Source organism: Topomyia yanbarensis, chromosome 3, assembly GCF_030247195.1.
Source record: "Topomyia yanbarensis strain Yona2022 chromosome 3, ASM3024719v1, whole genome shotgun sequence".
NCBI lineage: Eukaryota > Metazoa > Arthropoda > Insecta > Diptera > Culicidae > Topomyia > Topomyia yanbarensis.
The window spans coordinates 162,518,166-162,541,080 of record NC_080672.1 but is presented as its reverse complement, the minus strand read 5'-3'; the positions used below and the strand labels follow the sequence as shown (position 1 = coordinate 162,541,080).

At 38.7% G+C, this 22,915-nt stretch overlaps 1 protein-coding gene across 4 annotated transcripts in view; it reads right to left on the bottom strand.

Annotated features, from left to right (window-relative positions):
* The window catches only part of LOC131691447 (probable helicase with zinc finger domain), a 101,422-nt gene that overhangs the window by 30,809 nt on the left and 47,698 nt on the right, over window positions 1-22,915 (bottom strand). For 2 of the 4 annotated variants that reach the window (XM_058977840.1, XM_058977841.1), the window contains exon 5: window positions 1,060-11,871. In XM_058977840.1, the coding sequence (XP_058833823.1) occupies window positions 8,539-11,871 (3,333 nt within the window). In that variant the 3' untranslated portion in view covers window positions 1,060-8,538. Of the gene's footprint in view, window positions 1-1,059; window positions 11,872-22,915 lie in introns of those variants that run through there. The other 2 variants (XM_058977842.1, XM_058977843.1) reach the window with 2 other exon arrangements.

The window sequence follows — 22,915 nt, the reverse complement described above, 5'->3', positions numbered from 1 at the left end:
TCGAGCATACCAAGTAAATTTTCTAAATTTTAAATACTTTGCGTTATTTAGGGTGATTTTCAATCTATTTACCGAATGATTATATTTTTCGATAGCGCGTGAAAGGAGCTTTCAGTATCCGTATAGATATTACAACTATCCACAAACAAAAGTTATTTTTCAAATAGTATTTAATAAAATATGCGGTTGGGGTAAGTTGGCGGTGCTGCACGCGGGGCAAGTTGGCGGTACTATTTACAGTGCAAAAAATCATCAAAAAATTTTATTTCTGGAATTCACTCCAAAGTAAGAAAATCTTTTTCTTGTGTATCGTGCCAATGTAGGAAACATTTATTCCGGTCAATTGCATGAAGAATTTCAAAAAATTGCTTTTGAATAGGGAGTACGCGTCAAAGTCAAAATGCCGGGGTATTGAAACTGAAATATAATAGCAAATGTCGGTTAATATACAGTTTCCTCGAAAAGACATTCAGCACGTTCCAAAAGGACCCTTGAAGTAATTGAATCTCCATTTGATTACTTAGTTTATGGCGTGTACTCATATACCGCCGACTTACCCCGGGGCCGGGGTAAGTTGGCGGGTTTTCCGCGTCACATATTTTTGCCTCTGAAAATGGAGACAAACACAAAATCAGAGATGTTGCCAACAGTCTGCTCTTTCATGCCGCGTGTTGTATTTTACAAGATCTACCTACATCAAAGCGATAAAAATTGAAAACTGAAAACACCGCCAACTAGCCCCGGTCTCCCCTACTGTTTAGAAAATTTTCTCCGAGCCATGATTTCAAGCGATTTTTCTCAATTTCTTCTTCGTAGTCTGACATTCTTCTCACTCTCATACCATTGCGGACAGAGCCTCAATCCCGAAAACACCAATGCAAGGAACAGAATAAAAAGACAGCTCTCGCTTAATCTTGATACTGTGTAGAGGTGTGGGTGAGTGAGATAGCTAGATGTTATTAGTTCAATGTGAAACTCGTTCGATACCATTACTGAATTGAAGATTGAATTTTGTCAAAGTGAATAGGGTCTGACATATGGCAAATAAAAGACTACAGCTAGTTTGTCATAAACAAGACGTTCTTTTCAGTTTTAAAGTGTTTTTTCATCACCAATAAAAGTACATTCATATAATTTTGTTTTGCATATATCTCGCAAGTTTTCAGATAGTTATGTTACTTATTTTTTTCTGGTTGAATTTTCATGTCATATTTCAAATATATTTATTTTTACATATACAATTACGTTAAATACTAATTTTCATCAATAATAGTTTTTTGTGTTTTTTTATTTTTATATTTTTTTTTAAATTTTGTTTGTTTTTTTTTGTTATAATATAATTTGTTATTATTATTTATGATCTAGGTATAGCCGTCGGATGTATCTTTCTCAGTGATTCTTCACAACGTTTCTGAACAAAATAAATATTTCTTGCATTAATACAGAAAGGTACTGTTTTTCAAAGACGATTGTTTGTACAAAAAACGATATTAGTAGAACTAAATATTCCAAAACATGCAGCAGAACATGATCTTATTGAACAACTGCCTTTCGGAGAATAGGCAGAGAGACTAATAGTGACAACAAACCAAAACGGCAACATTTCCTTTATTATGATATCAACACTAGCATTTTGGCAACCGCTTCCAATGTATCACTTTGAATGATTCTAATTATCTTTTTCAAAGTATCGTATCGTGAGTGTTGGATTTATTTTGCAAATGATTTGTATTTCCGAATTAGTTCTGAAACTAGCTTTAATGATAAATAAAGCTTAGAATGCCACTTAAAACCACAATTTATCTAAACACTGGCTAATTTAAGTTTCGCTACGGATGAATGTACAATATTTATTCCTTCAAGGCATCATTAATGTTTATTTGCTTTGTTCGCAATAGTGTTACACACTATTCGTCTCTCTGCTTATACATCTGCTAACATTACGCTACACTTCTTAATACTCATGTTCTTACTGTGTCATTTCAATACGCATCACGTGACTACAACACAAACAGAACACTCCGTCACAACCAGAATGCCAAAGCTTTGTTTGAAAGGTCCGTCGATTGTTGTAACAACATTGAAGTTTTTCAAATTGGGACCTTTAAATCAAAACACGTTGCGAGAGAAAATTTGTATAATTTACGAATTCAACGACGAAATCACAGTTCTTAGTATTGAAGATTTATGATTACCTAACGATTTACGGGTGATAATATCCATCCTAGTCACATTTCTACTAAACTTCTTTATAATAGTCGAGACATTAATATTGATTTTTTTACTGGAACTAATACATCGCCAGTATACTGAGAGAAATAGAGGCTGTAAAACGGTTATTTCTCTTTATTGATACACTGGCGCAGCTGGTGTTAGCAGCACCGATCCTAATTTAAAAACAAGCAGTAGTTTACTTATGCATAAGATGCAGTTCATCAGATAATCATAATCTCGGTTACATCAAGTACTCCTCGACATTGGGAAGTACGTCGTTTGGCATATCAGCAGCTGGCACATACTTTCGTTTGGCATAATGGTCGTTTGGTTTAACCTTAGGGTCATTCGCCTCTTTTCGTTTTAAAGAAATCTCTTTTTGGAAAAATCTCTAACCCTATGTGCGGGGTTGGGAATCGAACCCAGGGAAGTTGCGTACAAGGCAATCGATTTGCCAACTACACTATGCTCGTCCCGTTTTTTGGCATAATTTGAAATATACATTGAATTCTCTGTTATTAGGCGTTGATGCCTAATGTGGCAACACCACATCGCTTTAAGTTTGGTGCTGTCCGACATCGTTCCGCTCCGTCCGACTTAAACTAGTTGATAGCCCCTATGTTTGAGTAATCCGGGCAAACAGGTTTGCTTGCAAAGGGCCGCCGCTTCCGACGGCTTTGCGTCGCTTCGGATCCTTGGTCTCGCTTATGCGACAAATCCACGGGCTATACGGTATATATAGATTCAAAGAACTGTTCATGTTTGAAAGAACAATCATCAACCCTAATGTTTAAATACACCGCGCAAACGAGCAGTTCAACAGTTTACTTGCGAACTTATTTGGCATGCAGATTCAAAGAACTGCTCGTGTTTGAAAGAAGGAGTCAACCCCTAGGTTTGGGTAAACCGGGCAAACGAGTGTATCACCAGCCTACTTGCGAGAGCTATTGTGAATACAAATTTAAAGAACAGCTCATGGCTGAAAGAAGGAATCAACCCTTATGTTTCTGGCAAATATATTCATATATTTTTTCATAAACATAAGGGTTGATACCAGACATCAGCAATTCTTTGAATTTCAATACCGAATAGCCCTCGCAAATAAACTAGTGATTCACTCGTTCCCCCGGTTTACTGAAGGTTTGAGGTTGATTCCTCCTTTCAAGCATAAGCAGTTCTTTGAATCTATATACCAAATAGACCTGGGCTCGCATAACCGAGACCAAGTATCCGAAGCGGTGCAAATCCGCTGAGGATACGCCGGGCGAGGTGGCCGTCGACCCACCGTCGAAGCGGCGACCCTCACAAGCAAACATATGACCCACTCGTTTGCCTGAGTTACTCAAACATAGGGGCTGTCAACTAGTTTAAGTCCGTCGGAGCAGAGCAATGTCGGGCAGCACCATGCTTAAAACGATGTGGCGTAGCCACATTAGGCGTCCACGCCTAATATAACAAAGATTTCAATGTATATTTCCAATTTTGTCAAACGACTCTTATGCCAAATGAACATTATGTCAAACGAAAGCATGTGTCACCTGCTGTTATGCCAAATGAACTTACGCCAAACGACGCGCTCCCTCGACATTGAATGGAACTTTAATTATATATTCTCAAACAAGCATTTTTCGTGAATATGTTACAGACGAAAAAAAGAGATGTTACAATATGGCACCTGCTTCTGCTAGTTATTCATATGTGGGAACGTATAAGTAGCTTTTTCAGTATTGAGATAAAATCTACGAATAATGACTTCACCATTATCAATGAATATTATTTTTGATACTGTCGGTGCAGTCCACGAGAGATACCTAATATTTCGCGCTTGTGGTTGTCTTGAACACGTATTTTTCACGCTTATACTAGTTGCAATTGTGTTACAAATATCGTCATGAGCAGCTGATTTTGTTACCCACATTATTTTTACCCGTGTTCCTCAGATTGCATGTTACGTAGGTTTATTTTTACCACGGTCCTATTATGAGGACATCTAGTTTATATTAGAATTGCTCAACAGCTCAATATTGGCATCATCATCCTACGCAACGGTGCATCTCTTTTTCAAACGAATGGATTTATAAACCACTCATAAAATCTAACCGCCGTATTTCAATTCGATTGATAAGATTCCTTCTTACGATAAGAATTTTATGAGAAATTCTCTGGAGCAACATTATGTTATGTAAGGTTTGCCAGACTGCATGCTACTAAATTGTGAAAGAAAAAAAATGTTGGAGATGAAAAAACACTGAGAAAGTCTACTCGATGCGGTAATAATTCTACTGTGTTCACATTAATATTTTTGCTATTTGTCACTTTTCGTTTTTTTTTAATTTTCATTTTTTTCAATAATTTTTATGTTAAACCTTTATTTTTTATAAAAATGAGAGCTTCTTCACAATACATTATTTCTAACTAATATAATAAAATTATATCGTAGCAATTCAATAGTAAAAATCAAAAACTGGACAAGTATAAAAAGTAACAAGTTAAGTTTCTTAGTTTCAGCGAAGGCATTCTATGCGACGATTTGATCGTCCTTAGCTGTGACCATTGTATCTATAACAAGTATACACATTACAAATCGTTCCACACGGTTCAAGCACTAAAACGTAAAAATAAGGATTCAGAAAGGACTCAATTTCCTGTGCAGCAATTGTCCAATTACTATTGTTTTTGCGTTCATCTTTGATAAATGTTATCTAAATCAGCTTGCAGGTGAGTTTGAATAGTTTGTTTTCTTTTGCTGTGGGGAAGGAAGGGCAACCTATCACTTATGTACATAGTCCCATCCAAGTTGTTCATAGTACACATTAACGAAATATATCCGCAATCTAGACCCGAAAACATCAATCATTATTGATCAGTACTTGTGCGAAAATTTGAAGTAGAATTGATGGTGGTTGCTAAAGAAAGGCCAGGCTTACGTACAGAAGTGATAGATGATCCCTATACCAGTACCTGGACTGCCGATCTACGCATAATTGTGTCATGTGCATTAGAGCATTGCAAAAAACACTTATTTCCCAAATCACAAAGGCACCCCATCATATTATGACAAATGTCAAACAGGGCGTCTAAAATGACATTATGTTAAAAAGCCATCGAGATCACTTCTTAAATGAGCGGTACATTATTAGGACCACTTTCTTCTTAGGGGTGAGTTTACTAATACGCTCTTTACTGGTGGCGACTCTTGATTTTTTGAAAAATGGGTTGATTTTGGGTAAAATTTCAAATTCATGCTGTTGAAGTGCTCCTGAACTGTTTTAGATTTGTTCAGCTTTTTTTATTTTTATGGGGATCCAAATGAAGACATTTGGTGAGTAAGTTTGTACAATTTTTGAATTACAAGAGCGGCAGAGCCATCAAAACTTTGTAAAATGTGAATTTTTTGGATTCAGATTTTAATGATTTTTTGCATTATCAGTTATAAATATAACGATAACTTTGCGATAACATTCACCTCACTCTTCTGCATTTTTTTTCTTTTTAAGGTTACATTAGATACAAAATCTGAATACGCCATTCAATTTAGCATTCAAATATATGCTATAACTTGCTACTAACTCAACATATTTTCTTTTGATTTTCGTTTTTTTTTCAATCCCGTTGGGTGGTTATTATTATACTTAATAATTTAAAAAAATCGTCGATTGCTCGTAAAAGCCGATTCTGGTATACTATAGGGAAACGAAAAGCGCCATTTTTCAACTATTTTACGAAAAACAATATGCGGTCAATTTCATTGTTTTATTTTGTAGAACATAGTATATCATAGCATATAACATAGCACGAGCACCTGCACAAATCGTAGATGGAGTTGCAGAATTGAGCATATCAATTGCCATATTGGGCCACGCCACGATCTACAATGACGTAGACCCGCTCCACTCCACACACCTGGACACGTCCTTACAAGCGTTTTTATTTCGTAATAGTCCTATCATTTACTTATAGAAAACGCTTGGAACCGAAGCAGTTTCCATAGATGATGGAGATATCAAAAAACGAAAAAAATGTTATTGCTTAATACAGGCCATATTGCCATGATATTTAAATTGTTTGAAAAAGATACATGAAACGGTCTCACCGGTATCCAGCATGCGAAGATCCTTTCTATATCCTATGCAAAAAACACGTTCCACGTTGCTTCCGGAAGTGTAATGGGCTACACGTCACTTTCTCTCCCTTGCAATTCAGTTTGATGACCGGAACGCACATTTCGCTTACTTCGTGCGAGTCGTAGTTTGATGAAACCGGATTTGGAATTGAAGGTTCTATTATTTAAACGGGACAGCCACAAATGGACCAAAATATCGAAAATTCACAATTGAAAGATGATGACAACTCTGTTATTTTGTAGAACTGTGTCATTTTGATGAATAGCTAAAAATTTCAAAACGCTATTTAACAAAATCTTGAATAACTCACACCCCATTAGACATAGCTATACACTTTCTTCAACAGAATTGCGCTCCCAAGTGCGGACCAACAATCTGAAGTATTTCTTATACTTTTGAAATGTTGTTGAAACCCAGTTTGAAAGAATAATTAATGAAAGATGCCAAAAATTGCACTTTTACTAATAGCATTTTGGTTTTCGACACCGGTGTAGTCGATGCTACACTCATTCAAACTTGGGTGTAATCAGTCTATCTCTTTCTTTGCACTACACTGGTGTAGCACCAAGAAAAAACGAAAACGCTATAAGTTTTAACGGCTCCACCGCTCTTATAAACTCCAGCTTTCTGTATTTTTCGAGAAACAAATATATTTCCGTTGAAATGATAATATTTACATTAATATAAGGCATAAAATGAAATTTTATGAGTGCTACTTCAAAAGTCATAGCATTTAATATATTTTTTTCCTAAGTTTTCCACATAGTGCGAATGTTATACACTTCAAACGAAATAAACGTGGGTCTAAAATTGTCCAAATGATGTGCATCTGAGCTTACCCAGTGAACAAAATAGCGGCTAGGCGAGTTTCAATAACTGCTGGCGAGCGGTAGGCTATTGAAACTTTGTGCTAGGTTACCCGCCGTGACTTGCCGCTTACTGTAAAAATCGTGTGGGTACTTTAACATTTGTCACAAAAGAGGGGGGGGGGGGGGTATTTCCTTCAGATTGAATTTTTTTGCGGTGTGCTAAAAATGTGCATAGGAAATTCCGTAGCCCGTGGGACAGTTATGCGTACAGCGATAATAGAACGGTATATGGTATTGGTCTAAAATTGTCTTTTGTCTTGTGCTGATGGTTTGATGACAAACAAGTTGGTAAATGGTTATCAATTTTAAGGAATACGTTGGCTCATCTTACTGTGTGTGATATCTTTATTTAATTTAGAGTATTGACTTAGAGGAAATGAAACACGAAACACAAGATTTTACGCTTAACTACGAATTGAAAACTACTGCAAGATTAGAATAATAAAATAGTGATAATTAGTGTTCCAGTGTAATATAATATAGCTTCATGCTTTTCTTAATTTTTGTTTATTTTGTTTTTTATAAATTATTAAGTGTAATATGTTATATAAGTATTTAGATAAATATAAGTAGACATAACTTTTTGGATTTTCATAAAGTTTTTCCCTTTTTTTTGATTTTTTTCTTTTATCAATTTTAAACTTCATACAATTTTCTTAATTCAATAACATTCCCGCTGTCGTTTTAATCACTGATTTTTCCTACAAGGCAGGATAGACTTAAGTGATACTGTAAGAAAATCGAAAAAGAGGAAATCATCGATAAATATATTTGAAAGAGCTTGTACAAAAAAGAACAAAGTAAATATACGCGAAAATTCAATTTGAATAAAGATACCGAATGACTTGGAGTTGTTGGCAATAGCTCAAGAAATAAAAATGGCTGGTATTACTCCTATTAAGTTATCTCAGTTGGATATAATACTCCAGGTTCGAGGGGGCCGCTACCATTTAAACTTAGTTATGCATATAGAATATTTGCTTAATACGTGCTCAATGAAACAGAATATTTTCTATTTTAAATTCAGTAGGTAATTTACTATCTTGAATCCAGTCAATGAAGTATGATTTAACAAAAATGGCAGTGGCAAATAATTCAATTGAAAATACATATTTGCACAGAGAGCCCAATTCCATTTATTTTATTTGACTTATTTTTGATGATTACCTCTTTCTAATATTTCCCTACAAACCGCACAGAAAAATATGCTTATCGGTAGCAAGTAGTTCGAATGGTATGTTGCATGCTTGACAGTAGTCTACCCTGCCTGATCGGGAACCATAATCACATAACGCTATCAAAAGATCGACTCACCTTCCCTAAGAGGATGCTCACTGAAAGTAGTTGTAGAAGCCATTACTTTTTCGACCGAGATCTCTAAGGGCAGCAAAAGGGTCTCCGACGCCGGGAGAACCGGTTCCACCATCCACACCACCGCCAACACCGTCCTTTGGTGCACCGAGCTGTTTGTTAGTCTGACCCAACCCACCGCCCTGACTAAGCACACTGGCGTAAGTTTGATTTTGACGGCTCAGTAATTCTTCAACGGTACTTGCGGCGGATACGTTTCGACTATCATGCAAATGATGTTGCTGCTGTTGCTGATGGTGATGATGTTGCGCTTGCTGTTGTTGCAACTGATGCAGGAACTCGCGATTATTTAGGTTGTGTTGTTGTTGCATCAGACCGGCCGCGATGTTGTGGATGGAGGCAAACCCTTGAAAACCGTTAGCCTGTTCACCTGCAGCAAATTGGTTTTGATTTTGACCGCCACCGAAAAGCATACTGCTGCTATTGTTTGCATGAAGTTTACCATCCAAAGACTCAAAAAGAGACTGCTGAAGATGATTGTCCAGCAGATCGGGTGTAGATGACGCTATCGATTGAGCAGTAGATGTTCCGCCGGAGTTGTTCTGGTAGTTTTGACCTGCTTGGCGACGATACAATGGTACTGACTGTTGTGTGGTTGATGGTGGATTGGTACTGATAAGCGGTAACTCATTCGGCAGAGAAGATGACATATTGCCAAACAAATCGACCCCTTCCAGCAAACTTTTACCATTGTTAGGCCCCAACAATGCATTACCATTGGTAAGAACTGAAGGGACATTCTGTTGTGGATGCAGCATTGTTGAATGATGTAGGCTGGTAGAACCGAGCACATCCTTATTCGGATTTATTATGTTTTCCAATATCATATCCGCTTGGGATGGCATCGTCGGATTCAGTTTCTTCTGTGGCTGCTGATGCTGAGCAGTGTTTGGTGCCAAAGGAACCTGTCGAAGAATATCGGTAAATTTATTTGCCGCTTCGAGTCCTTGCGTTTCCACCAGTTTAATGAACCAAAGATATTGGAATTCTTTTGACTGAAGAGCTACATCTAGGAAGCTCATATTAGGCGGCAGTAAGTGATTTAAGTCGGCATTGATAGCTGTATTGGAATGATGCTGATGTTGTTGTTGCTGAATAGTTGTGGGCTGAGAAAACTTGTCTGGGATGTGAACATTCTGCAAAAACTGTATATCTTTGTCGAGGGTATGGCGATCATCTATACGCAATGAATTTAATTTCGGGGTTTGCTGGTGCAATAATGCTTGCTGGGGTAGTGTAGGAGGAAGCTGCATTTGTGAGGCACGTGCTGTAATCGAGGCCATCAGATCATTTGACAGGTTCGACAAATAAGGATCTTGCTGAGAGTAGAGTGAAGTTTGTTGTTGTTGCTGCTGCTGCTGCTGGTAGGAACTGGGGCTGATTGGACCTCCAAGAATAGGACGTATATGGTTCTGGTGCATTTGATGTGTTTGTTGTTGCTGCTGGTGATGGTGACCTATGGCCGGGGGATGCTGTTGGTGGTGTGGGAAAGGACTATAATTTTGAAGTGCTTTATTCTGCTGTTGCTGTTGTAAGTAAGGCATCTGGGGAACTGCCGATAATTGCTGCTGTTGTGACACAGGACTTCTCATAGGTGGAGGAATTAGTGGTCTACCGCTCGCCGTTATTGGCATATGTTGGTGTTGGGTGATTTGTGGACGTACTGGTTGAACTGAATTCTTTTGCGGTAATCGCCATCCAGGCGGCGTGTTTCGTCCTCCAGGTGATGGTACCATGGGGAAATGTCCAGCCGTGCCAGGTGCGTTCCAAAGATTTGCTGGATTATTTTGCTGAAATGCAGTTGGCCCTGCCTGCGGAATATTGGGTGGGACAGGTGGTCCTAACGTGGAAGGTGGATGTGGTGGCGGACCACGCATTGGCTGCGGTTGTTGCTGTTGCTGTTGTTGTTGTTGATAAAAGAACATGTGGTTTTGATAAGGAAACTGTTGCTGTGTTTGTTGCGGTAAAGGTGGATGTCCTGTATGACTACCGGGACCGTGATTTATGAAAGGTGGTTGAGGTTGCTGCATCTGGGGTGCTATTTGACGTATCATTCCACCAGATGTAACCGAGTGGCCACCTGAGAAATTTTGACTCACCGGGTGATGATAATTATTTGTGTGCTGAATGTGATGCGGAGGTTGTTGGTGGAACTGGCCCGTAACATTAGCTGCTTGCTCTCTAAGGTAAGCTTCAGCCTGTAATGCACGTGGTATAAATTCCGGAGCAAGGGGATTCAAGACATAAGTTTTTTTCAGTTCAACTCCATCGAGTTGTGATCTCAACAGCGACCAAGTTATTCCGAATAAGCTTTTGTTTTGATAACAAATCTCGATGAAGCGCTCCCAAACCTTCCTACAGCGCCCTATCGAGCACAGAGCTACTGGATCCCCGACAACCGCCACCAAACTTTGTGCTCGGGTTATAGCTGTATTCAGCAACTTGGAGTTACTTAGAAAACCATAGTCCACATCCTCAGACGTAGTGCTAATTTCACTAGTATTTGTTGTACACGTACGTCTAGTTCTCACCGTCGATAAGAAAATCGCTCGAAATTGTTTACCTTGTACATTCAATACTCTTTCCACACTAATACCGCCCATTCTTCGCTTTCTAAGTTCCGATCGGATTCGAAAAACTTGATCCGCGTAAGGTGTCATGATCCCTATGCTTTGGTCATTAATCTTTCCCCATGAGCTAGGCCATTTCTTTCGTAGTTCACATACCCGCTCGACCACTTCATACACTTCTGAATTGTTGTAAAAGGCCGTCGAGTTCTTATCCTGTACATCTTCGCCCCTGGTAGTGAAAAATGTCAAAGGATAGAATTTCTCATGTCTCGGTTGCTTGCCAGAAGCGATCAACTTTTGTTCGTAAAATAGTTCCGAAGTAAACTTGATAATTGCCTCGTGAGCACGGTAATTCTCACACAGTAATATCTTACATGGAAAGTCATTGGGATAATGATCGTACAACCTTTCAAGCAATGAGATGTGCAATTTACGTTCTTTTGCAAAATTAGAAAACAGTTCAGGTGACATCTGCATGTGGTCGCCGGCTAGGACGATTCGCGTTTTTTCGGTTGCCAACGCTAGGGGCATAATGGCTTCACACTCCATTGCTTGAGCAGCTTCGTCTAGGAAGATATGCGTGAAGTGTCCTTTCGGTAATTCCAATGAAGCCAGTTCCATAGAAATATTCAGAGTTACTACCACGATGCGGTACTTGAGAATATCTTCGACTGTCGGTCGACGGAAATTACGCACGTTAATATTCAGGTCAATCAGACAATACTGTAAGAGAAGAAAAAAAAACTTATCTTAGTGGAAAGGAATTCTATTGCAGAAACATATATATATATATATATATATATATATATATATATATATATATATATATATATATATATATATATATATATATATATATATATATATATATATATATATATACATATATATATATATATATATATATATATATATATATATATATATATATATATATATATATATATATATATATATATATATATATATATATATATATATATATATATATATATATATATAAAAATATAAAACTTATTTGTCTTAAAACACCGCTAACTTTAAAAGTACACTTTGTATTTTAAAGCTTGTAGTTCCATTCGAAAGGTGAGAAAATTTCCTATTGAATAGTGTTCTTATAACTTTTAATTAATTAGTTTTAATTACATTTTAGCAGTGAAGTAGTTAAATGTTAGTGTTTTTGAGTAGGTTTTTGCTAATTTTCTCGAAGTAATGAAGTATGATTATAGCAATATTCATTATCCAAAAGATGGGTTTTAGGACGATTCATAATTTGTTTTTGGACGTCATATTCCTATCTCCTCTCATTTTTTTGTAATTTCATCACTATACCTTTCCTGTAACCGACTTGCAAGTGCTTAAAAGACTCTAATCTAAAAAATATGCTTTATATCGTTATTTACAAGATTTCATTGGAAAGCTGAGAAAATGTCCTATCAGTTCATGTACAAATATCTTTTAGTTAAGTGTATTAAATGATTTTTCACTAACGAAATTTGTGTTTTTTGGAGTTTTTTTAATTATTCTAATTATTAATCAACAAAATTTATCGTTACTATTTTTCATTTGATGCCCCTTAATGTTCTCTATAACTTTTTATTTGACACTTTGTCTATATCTCTTTTCATTTTGCTGCTATTTAATAGTTAACACAGCATGATCTCACCACAAATGTAGTGGGTTCGAAATCGTTATTTGTGCATATGAAACGATGTGATAAAAACGATTTTGCGTTTCTATTTTTGCTCGATTTTTAAGTTTTTTTGTAGCGCTTTGAAGCTAGAAGTCCGATTTTTACTAAAAAAATCGATAACATCTTATTGTTGTTACAGTAATGTTTCGAATACATATGTATATACACAGATACATGCATACATATATGGATATGTAAGCGTTATATAATCGAAACATTACTGTATTGTTATTTATCAATGTACACTCGGGCTGTCTCAACTAGACCTGGGCGCCGCCGCTCCACGCCGGTAAATTTTAACAAACGCCGACGCCGAAGGGTAGACCGGCGCGCCGCCGGCGCCTTTTTCTCACGCCGATAATTCGCGAACTCTAAAATCGTCGACTCATAATTTTATCCACAAATCTAGGAACATTGTGTATGGTCCGAATATACAACGTTAACTGATTCATGATTTATCACACATGATCTTTATTTGGTGGTTGTGAATTACATCACAAAATTAATAGTCTTGCTTTTTTCTCAAAAATCATAACACGACACTCGGAATATAATGCATGGATACATTCTTGCTTCGTCAACTGGTTATGATTGCGAGCATATAAGTTACAATTCACCATTCGTGTGCGTGGAATGGTTCACAAATTCAAAAAAGACACTGCCACTTTCAAGATATATTTTATGAAATTTACGATATTGTGCCTGATCTTAATCTTAGCACATTATCAATTTTACTGAAACGCAGTGTATTATTTATCCATTTTTTAACCGATTCACGATTTCTAATATGCTAGACGCGATTCACCAGTCGAACTCGTGAAACTGTTCACGATATAGTTCATGAAGTAATTAACTTCCACATTATCTTAATATACTTACGTAAACAATTACAAGGAACTCAGACTATTATGCATGGATTATTCGCTCTGCACTTTGGTTTTAAAATTTCTATGTGAGCTATTGTGTACAACTGCTTGCAACCAGTCTCATATGCGCGAGTATTAGATTCAAGGAAGCTGACCTGTAACCCTTTTATTCTTTTGTTAAGATGCAGTGTAATGTTCGGAATTAAATGAAACTGCACTGAGTACCAAAAATACATTACCTAGCCACAATTTATGTCCGTGAAATAATTAAGAAAAATATGACAGGTGACTCTGTGTAAAAAATCCGAGGGTAAGCTCAAGACTAAATTATCACGATAACATGACAAGAATTTACGAAAATCGTTACACATCGATTTTTTTAAACTTTGCATGAAGCGAATTGATAAAAACTTTTGTACGTTATAGTGCATCATTTCAATAACATGCTGTAATTTTTCCATTTTTGTAGAACGTCTCTGGAAAAACATGATTTGCGGTGGGTGGTACCTGCCATTCAAAAAGTACTTAACCGATTTCTTTCAAACTTTGCATACACATGTAAAAATATCTAACCCCTACGCTGAGTTTTCGAGTTAAATTTTCAATTAAGACAAAATTGTCCAAACTATGCAAAATTTGGCATCTGGGCTAATTTTGACACTTGTCACAATATGAAGGGAGGCTTTGAGAAACACAAAAAAATCGCAATGCCCTACACTAACTTCGAAAGCTTTACTTTCAAAAAGTTACAAAATACTCCTAACTAAAAATATTATTTGTTAATTAGGTAGAAAACATTCCCAGTTGGACGAACAATGGATGCACGCGAAAAAAATTCCACCAATTTTTTTTTTTGGTTTGATGATGATAATTACATTCTGTGGGTTGTTTTTAAATCTAAGTATTATTACTTCATCTTTAAGTTCTCCAAATTAATCAAAATTCACAGTTGAGAAAATGTCATCGAAAACGATCCATAATTCCACAATTGCCAAGAGGAAACGGGAGAAATGATGCATTTGTAATTGGATTTGACAGTACAATTCAATTGTTTTTTAATGATTGGATTGTGCGTTTTATGTATTTGAAAAGGTTCGTTTGTAAATTTTTAGTTTGAAGTAAAAAAAAGTTTTCAAAATATGTCGTAAAAATAATGGTGCCAAATTATATTGGACATAGCTTATAGATTTTATTTCTTAGTAACAGTATGTTATAACATTCGTAACCCAACTTTGTACCGGGAAACAAGTGCTTTTTGTTCTCTCCGGTGTGGTTTAGTTTTTTCGGTGGTACGAAGGTGCTTGCTGTGGCAGAGGCTGCAGTAAAGCATTGCTAATAAACAGTCCCGCGAGTGATAATTGTTACCTGCGATATCAGTTAAAGTAGTGCAGTGAAGTGCGTTACTAAACATTTTTCTTGCCTGAAAGACGGCTTTGTTTAGACGAGCTATATCAGCTCTACTGTGTGAAGGTCACGCGGGTGACTGATAAAACAAACGAAGGATCAATTCACCTACCAGCTCATCAGGAACCAACTGGTGAAGTGTTTCGTTTTTTACTTTTCTTATCGATTTTTTTCTTTTTATTGCTTTTGATTTTTTATTTTGATTTAAGTTAAACAGTGCGGTCGAGCGTGTTGCTCCCGCAACAAAATGGAACAAACAGAAGGATCACCCTCCGAAGAGGAATATTATGAAGAAGAAGAACGTATATCTGATACTGAGACAGATAATGTTATGGTCGATCCACTTCCCCCACTTTCCCCCAATGTCTCACAGCCCCCCCGAGTCAAGGTTTACCAGGATGGATCCGCTGGTCCTTGGGTGGTATACTTTCGGCCCAAAAATAAACCGTTAAACAGCATAACTGTTGCACGGGAGCTGACAAAACGTTACTCGGCCGTAACCGAGATTAAAAAGGTTCAGTCAGATAAACTGCGCGTAATCGTTACTGACTTGAAACAGGCCAATGATATCGTTAGCAATAGCCTCTTTACGCTGGAGTATCGCGTCTACATCCCTTCTCGTGATGTGGAGATCGACGGTGTGGTAAGTGATGCGGGTCTAACTGTCGATGATCTGATGAATGATGGGGCTGGCCGCTTTAAGGACCCTAACCTTCAATCAGTTAAGATTTTGGAGTGCAAGCAATTGCACTCAAAGTCCATCGAAGATGGTAATTACTATCCATCAGACTCGTTTCGCGTAACCTTCGCCGGATCTGCACTTCCGAGCTACGTTGAAGTGGGAGGAGCTCGTCTACCTGTACGCCTGTTTGTACCGCGGGTCATGAATTGTTCCAATTGCAAGCAGCTAGGTCACACGGCCACCTACTGTAGCAACAAGCAACGGTGCGGTAAATGTGGGGAACGCCATGCGGATGATACTTGCAGTAGCCCCGCTGAGAAGTGTGTTTACTGTGGGGAGAATCCGCATGCACTTTTGACATGCCCAACGTACAAACTTCGCGCGGATAAACTGAAGCGATCCGCCAAAGATCGCTCCAGACGCTCTTACGCAGAAATGCTTAAAAGAGCTGTTCCACTTATCTCCGAAAACCCATTCGCTCTCTTGCCAACTGACGATAACGCCTCTAACGACCCTTGCGAGGGGCATTCTTTGGCTCCGCTTGGAAACTCTAGGAAAAGACCTAATCAAAACTCACCTGAACTTCCTCGTAAGGGTCCTAGGTTGTCCCAAACAAGGGTACAAAATAAAAATAATTCATCAACTGGAAGTGCTGGTACAAATCCGAAGATAATACCTCCTGGTTTTGGGAAATTGAGATACAACCAGGAGTTCCCAGCACTCCCAGGGGCACCAAAAATCCCAAGTGCTCCAATTTTACAGTCAGAAACTCAACCTAAAACGGGATTCCTTAAATTTTCTGACATTGTGGACTGGATATTCACAGCTTTCAACATTACCGATCCTATGAAAAGCTTGCTGGTTGCTATTCTACCAACAGTAAGAACATTTTTAAAACAGTTGACTGAACAATGGCCCCTCCTTACAGCGATCGTATCCTTCGATGGCTAACTTATTAGACGGAATCAGGGATCTGATCACTGTTTTACAGTGGAACTGCAGAAGTATTATCCCCAAAATTGATTCATTAAAACACTTGCTAAATTACAATCATTGTGATGCATTTTCCCTATGTGAAACATGGCTAACTTCTAATATAAACCTCAACTTCCACGATTTTAACATTATCCGCTTGGATCGAGAAGACTCATATGGGGGGGTACTTTTAGGGATCAAAAAGTGCTACTCCTTCAATCGAATCAACCTCCCTTCGACGCCAGGCATTGAAGTTGTCGCTTGTCAAACAACAATCAAAGGCAAAGATCTTTGCATTGCTTCTATTTACATTCCTCCTAGGGCCATGATGGGATATCGAAGATTCTCCAATGTGATTGAACACCTTCCCTCGCCCCGCCTGCTTCTTGGAGACTTTAACTCTCACGGTACGGGGTGGGGCTGTCTATACGACGATAATCGATCTTCGACAATTCAAGACCTTTGTGACAACTTCAATATGACAATTCTGAACACAGGGGAAATGACACGAATTCCTAGACCACCTGCGCAAGCAAGTGCACTGGACATATCTTTATGCTCGACATCACTACGGTTAGATTGCAAGTGGAAGGTAATATCTGATCCCCACGGTAGTGACCACTTACCAATTGTAATTGCAATCACCACTGGTTCAAGACCATCGACACCAATCAATGTTCCCTATGACCTCACACGAAACATTGATTGGAAGAGCTACGCTGCTGAGATATCCAAAACTATCGATTCAACACAGATACTTCCCCCGGAGGAAGAATATAAGTTTTTGTCCAACTCGATTCTCGATAGCGCGATTCAAACTCAGACGAAACGAGTACCCGACGTGAACACCCAAAAACGTTCTCCCAACCCGTGGTGGGACAAAGAGTGCTCAGACGTGTACGCGGAGAAAGCTGCCGCGTATAAAACCTTCCGGAACGACGGGTTAGTTGCTAGTTATCGAGTGTACGCGATATTAGAAAAGCGAATGAAAAATTTAATGAAAGCTAAGAAACGCAGTTACTGGCGCCGGTTTGTCGACGGGTTAACAAGAGAAACATCGATGAGCACTCTTTGGGGCACGGCCCGACGTATGCGAAACCGAAACAGTACTAACGAGAGCGTGGAATATTCAAACCGTTGGATATTCGATTTCGCCAAGAAGGTTTGTCCGGATTCCGCCCCGGCACAGAAAATCTACCGCGCCGCGTCGCCTTACAATACCGCGAACGAAACACCGTTTACGATGGTGGAGTTCTCACTTGCTCTCTTATCATGTAACAATAAAGCCCCGGGGCCAGATAGAATTAAATTCAACTTATTGAAGAATCTGCCAGACTCTGCCAAAAGACGCTTGTTGAATTTATTTAATAGGTTTCTTGAGGGTAACATTGTCCCACATGACTGGAGACAGGTGAGGGTCATCGCCATCCAAAAACCAGGAAAACCAGCCTCCGACCACAATTCGTATCGTCCGATTGCAATGCTGTCCTGTATCCGGAAGTTGTTCGAGAAAATGATCCTGTTTCGGCTCGACAATTGGGTCGAAACAAATGGCTTACTGTCAGATACACAATTTGGCTTCCGCAAAGGCAAAGGGACGAACGATTGCCTTGCGTTGCTCTCAACAGAAATTCAAATGGCATATGCTAACAAAGAGCAGATGGCATCAGTATTCTTGGATATTAAGGGGGCTTTCGATTCAGTTTCGATCAACATTCTTTATGAGAAGTTGCACCAGCATGGTCTTTCGCCAATTTTAAATAACTTTTTGCTAAACCTGTTGTCTGAAAAACAAATGCATTTCTCGCATGGCGATTTATCGACATCACGATTTAGCTACATGGGCCTTCCCCAGGGCTCATGTCTAAGCCCTCTCCTCTACAATTTTTACGTGAATGACATTGACGAATGTCTTGTCAATTCCTGCACGCTAAGGCAGCTTGCAGATGACGGTGTGGTCTCTATTACAGGTCCTAAAGCCGTCGACTTGCAAGGACCACTGCAAGTTACCTTGGACAATTTGTCTGCATGGGCTCTCCAACTGGGTATCGAATTCTCCACGGAGAAAACTGAGCTAGTCGTATTTTCTAGAAAGCGTGAACCAGCGCAACTACAGCTTCAATTAATGGATCAAACTATTGCTCAGGCTTCAACATTCAAATATCTCGGGGTATGGTTCGACTCTAAAGGTACCTGGGGATGTCACATTAGGTATCTGAAACAGAAGTGCCAACAAAGGATCAACTTTTTCCGTACAATAACTGGAACATGGTGGGGTGCCCATCCAGGAGACCTAATCAGGTTGTACCAAACAACGATATTATCAGTGTTGGAGTACGGATGTTTCTGCTTTCGCTCCGCTGCGAACATACACTTCATCAAACTGGAGCGAATCCAGTATCGTTGCTTGCGTATTGCCTTGGGTTGCATGCACTCGACCCATACGATGAGTCTCGAAGTGCTGGCGGGCGTTCTACCGCTGAAAAATCGATTCTGGGACCTCTCATATCGATTGCTCATTCGATGCGATATTCTGAACCCATTGGTGATTGCAAATTGCGAAAGGCTTGTCGAGCTTAATTCTCAGACCCGATTCATGTCCTTGTACTTCGATTACATGGCACAGAACATCAATTCATCTACATATAACGTCAACCGTGCTCATCTCTTAGATACTTCTGATCCAACTGTATTTTTCGATACATCCATGAAGGAAGAGATTTGTGGAATTCCGGATCATATTCGCCCACAAGTGGTCCCAAATATTTTCTATAACAAATACCATCAAGTCGACTGCGCCAAAATGTTCTACACTGACGGATCAATTCTCGACGGGTCCACAGGCTTCGGTATCTTCAACGAAAATCTTGCTGCCTCATTCAAACTCAATGATCCTGCTTCAATTTACGTCGCAGAATTAGCTGCCATTCAGTATACTCTCGGGATCATTGACACCCTGCCCTCAGACCATTACTTCATCGTTTCGGATAGTCTCAGCTCCATTGAGGCCATCCGTGCGGCGAAGCCTGGAAAGCACTCACCGTATTTCCTGGGGAAAATACGGGAATATCTGAGTGCTTTATCTGAAAAATCTTACCAGATTACCTTGGTTTGGGTCCCGTCACATTGTTCTATTGCGGGCAATGAGAAGGCGGACTCTTTAGCCAAGGTGGGCGCATTAGAAGGCGACACTTACGAAAGACCAATTTGCTTCAACGAATTTTTCAGTATCTCTCGTCAGAGGACGCTCGATAGTTGGCAAACCTCATGGAGCAATGGGCATCTGGGACGGTGGCTACATTCCATTATCCCGAAGGTATCAACGAATGCTTGGTTTAAGGGGTTGGATGTGAACCGGGACTTTATTCGTACGATGTCAAGGATCATGTCCAACCATTACTCGTTTGACGCGCATCTCCGTCGTATAGGGCTTGCTGAAAATAATCATTGTGTTTGTGAGAACGGCTATCACGACATCGAGCATGTTGTTTGGCTGTGCGCAGAGTACTGTGTTGCCCGGTCCCAACTAATAGATTCCCTTCGGGCCCGAGGTAGATCACCCTATGTGCCAGTCCGGGACGTCCTGGCAAGCCGTGACCACCCCTATATTTTTCTTATCTATATCTTTTTGAAAACCATTGATGTCCAAGTTTAATACATTTTACCCTCTCTCATTCACAGTAGAATCTCACCAACCTATCCCTGTATCTACAATATGGCATTGCTTCACGAGTCTTCGGTGCACACTCTTCTTGATAACCGTCTAACCAGAACATCATGACATACCGCACATGCAGATGATATAGAGTGCCAATAATTATCCGAAATATCGACCCTCCCCTCGCCCCTGCGATTACAGGCTGGAAACTACAACACTACCTTGGACAATTTGTCTGCAAATTGCAAACAAAGTGTGCATATCCGCCACAATGATCAATCAGCAAACGACGATGTCAATTACACAATATGTATCCCACTTCCTACCTTTCTCCTTTACTTACATAAGAGGGGAGCAAGCCGCCCCTAAATACGGCTTTCCCTTCCCCCACTAACATGTGACATGTAATATAAAAAAAAAATGAATTATCGGCCTCGTTAAGCTACAGCATTTGGGCCTAAATAAACGTATTTTAAGATAAAAAAAAGTATGTTATATCATATTAGAATAACCAAAATGTAAAAAATCAAGTAGCAATAGGTCGAATACAGATTATATTCGGATATTTTTTTTCAAATCATTGTTAAGTCTATGGAAATTAGAGCAATTAAATGTTCATTATGTTTCTCTATTGTAGGGTTATAAGTAAAACTCGAACGTTCTGACAGAGGAATAAGTAAAAATCTAATACTTTAAGCATGTTATGATGTTGTTTGCTCCTTTTTGCTCCTTAACGAGTTATTTAAGGTGGAAGTTATCCCAAAAATATCGCAAAGTTTGGAATATATGTTTAAATTCAGCAAATAGGAAGTAACTTTGTTTGGAAACACCATGTAACAACTTTGTGCAAGATTTCAAGTGGGTAGGAGAATGTCTAAAAAGTTATGAAAAAACAATTTTAAGGGGTCTTCTGTATAAAATGTCCCATAACTTTTATACCATTAAAGCTATATATAAAATGTCTTCAGACATTTCTTTTGTAATAACATTTGCTACACCTTGTTGAAGACACAAAGTCTCCATCTTAATTAGCTCAGAAAATAAATTTCCTATATCACTCATAGATGAATTAATTACTGAACGATACACTCTTGTGGGTTGTACGACTTTCCCCCGAAAACCATTTCTCAGAAGCTAAAACATCGAAGTTTTTTCTCCGGAAAAAACCATTCTCCAGAATACCATTCCGTCGAAAGTACCAATTGCCAGAAAACCTTTTCCCAGAAAGTAGTTTTGCCCAGAAAACCGTTACACAGTGGTCCAGATACTGGAAAAGCTGGCCAAAAGTCAACATCTCGCGAGTGTTGCATTTTATGCTAGTGATGTCTTCGGGAAAGTTTCTGCACATAAGCAGCCCCTGCTTTTGCCATTGACAGATCGACGATTAATCGCCCTAAAAGTGAGATCCGAATTTTATTTTTTCAAAGGTTTCATATTCAGGATCGGCATCTTCGGCAAAGTTTTAGCAAATATCATCACAAGAAATTTTGCTGAAGACACCAAATGTCCTTTTCTTAAACTAAATTAAATATCAAACGTTTTTTACAGAAAAACTCTACACAGCGGTTTTTACTTAATAATTATTTTTCTTTGACATTCACATGTTTGAAATGTTCTACAAAATTGTTCCATACTATAATACGCAAACAATCTCTAAACATTTTAGTACACTAGATCATGAATCTGACAAGTTATTATTTGCTCTACACGAAAAATATATATTTTAGCCACAAAATTACGAATATCTTCCGTTCCCCACCATATCCCACGACAAAATCGATTAGGATAGAATTGCTGAAGTGAGTTTTATTCAAAACATTCAACATTTCTTGCAGAAACATGCAGACACACGAGTTATACGTGGAAAATGAAGAGATTTCATTTTCATTTGATTCCCACTGCGAGTCGTCCTCAAAAAGACAGCCGTTAAGCTGTTGAACAATGTCTGCAAACAGAGCCCACAGAAAAAAGTCAATCCACGGCGACCTGCCAATCGGCCACGCCAGTGTGCACAGGCTCTTAGCTGACCGTTAGTTTGGGCTGGTGCAGAGTATGAAATAACACAAAACATAAAAAGGCCCATAAGCCCTCTCGGTCTCCTCGATGCACCACTATCGAGGCGTAATGCAATAACCATCTTAAAGCAGTTGTCTGCTCAAATGTGCTTGAAGATGTTTGCAATACCGTCAAACTCATGCAACCTAGGAGAGGGAATTCTTCCCAAAAAGCATTATTATGACGAAAAGCTCTGAATGTATTGCTATATAGTAGGCGTTGCTTTGGCAATTCAAAAATTGCATTTTTTGCAAACGAAGTCTTGGTGCGTCAAAAGTCAAAAAAATAGGAGGTTTGTTCTACTTAGAAATAATTTGATTGGTGAAATTAGTTTTTCAGAGAATGAAGACATACAAGAAAACAAAAATGCATTCATTACCAATCAGGCTGACTCCCGAGAAGCGCGTTTCGTTAGTGATTGGAGCCTATCTTAG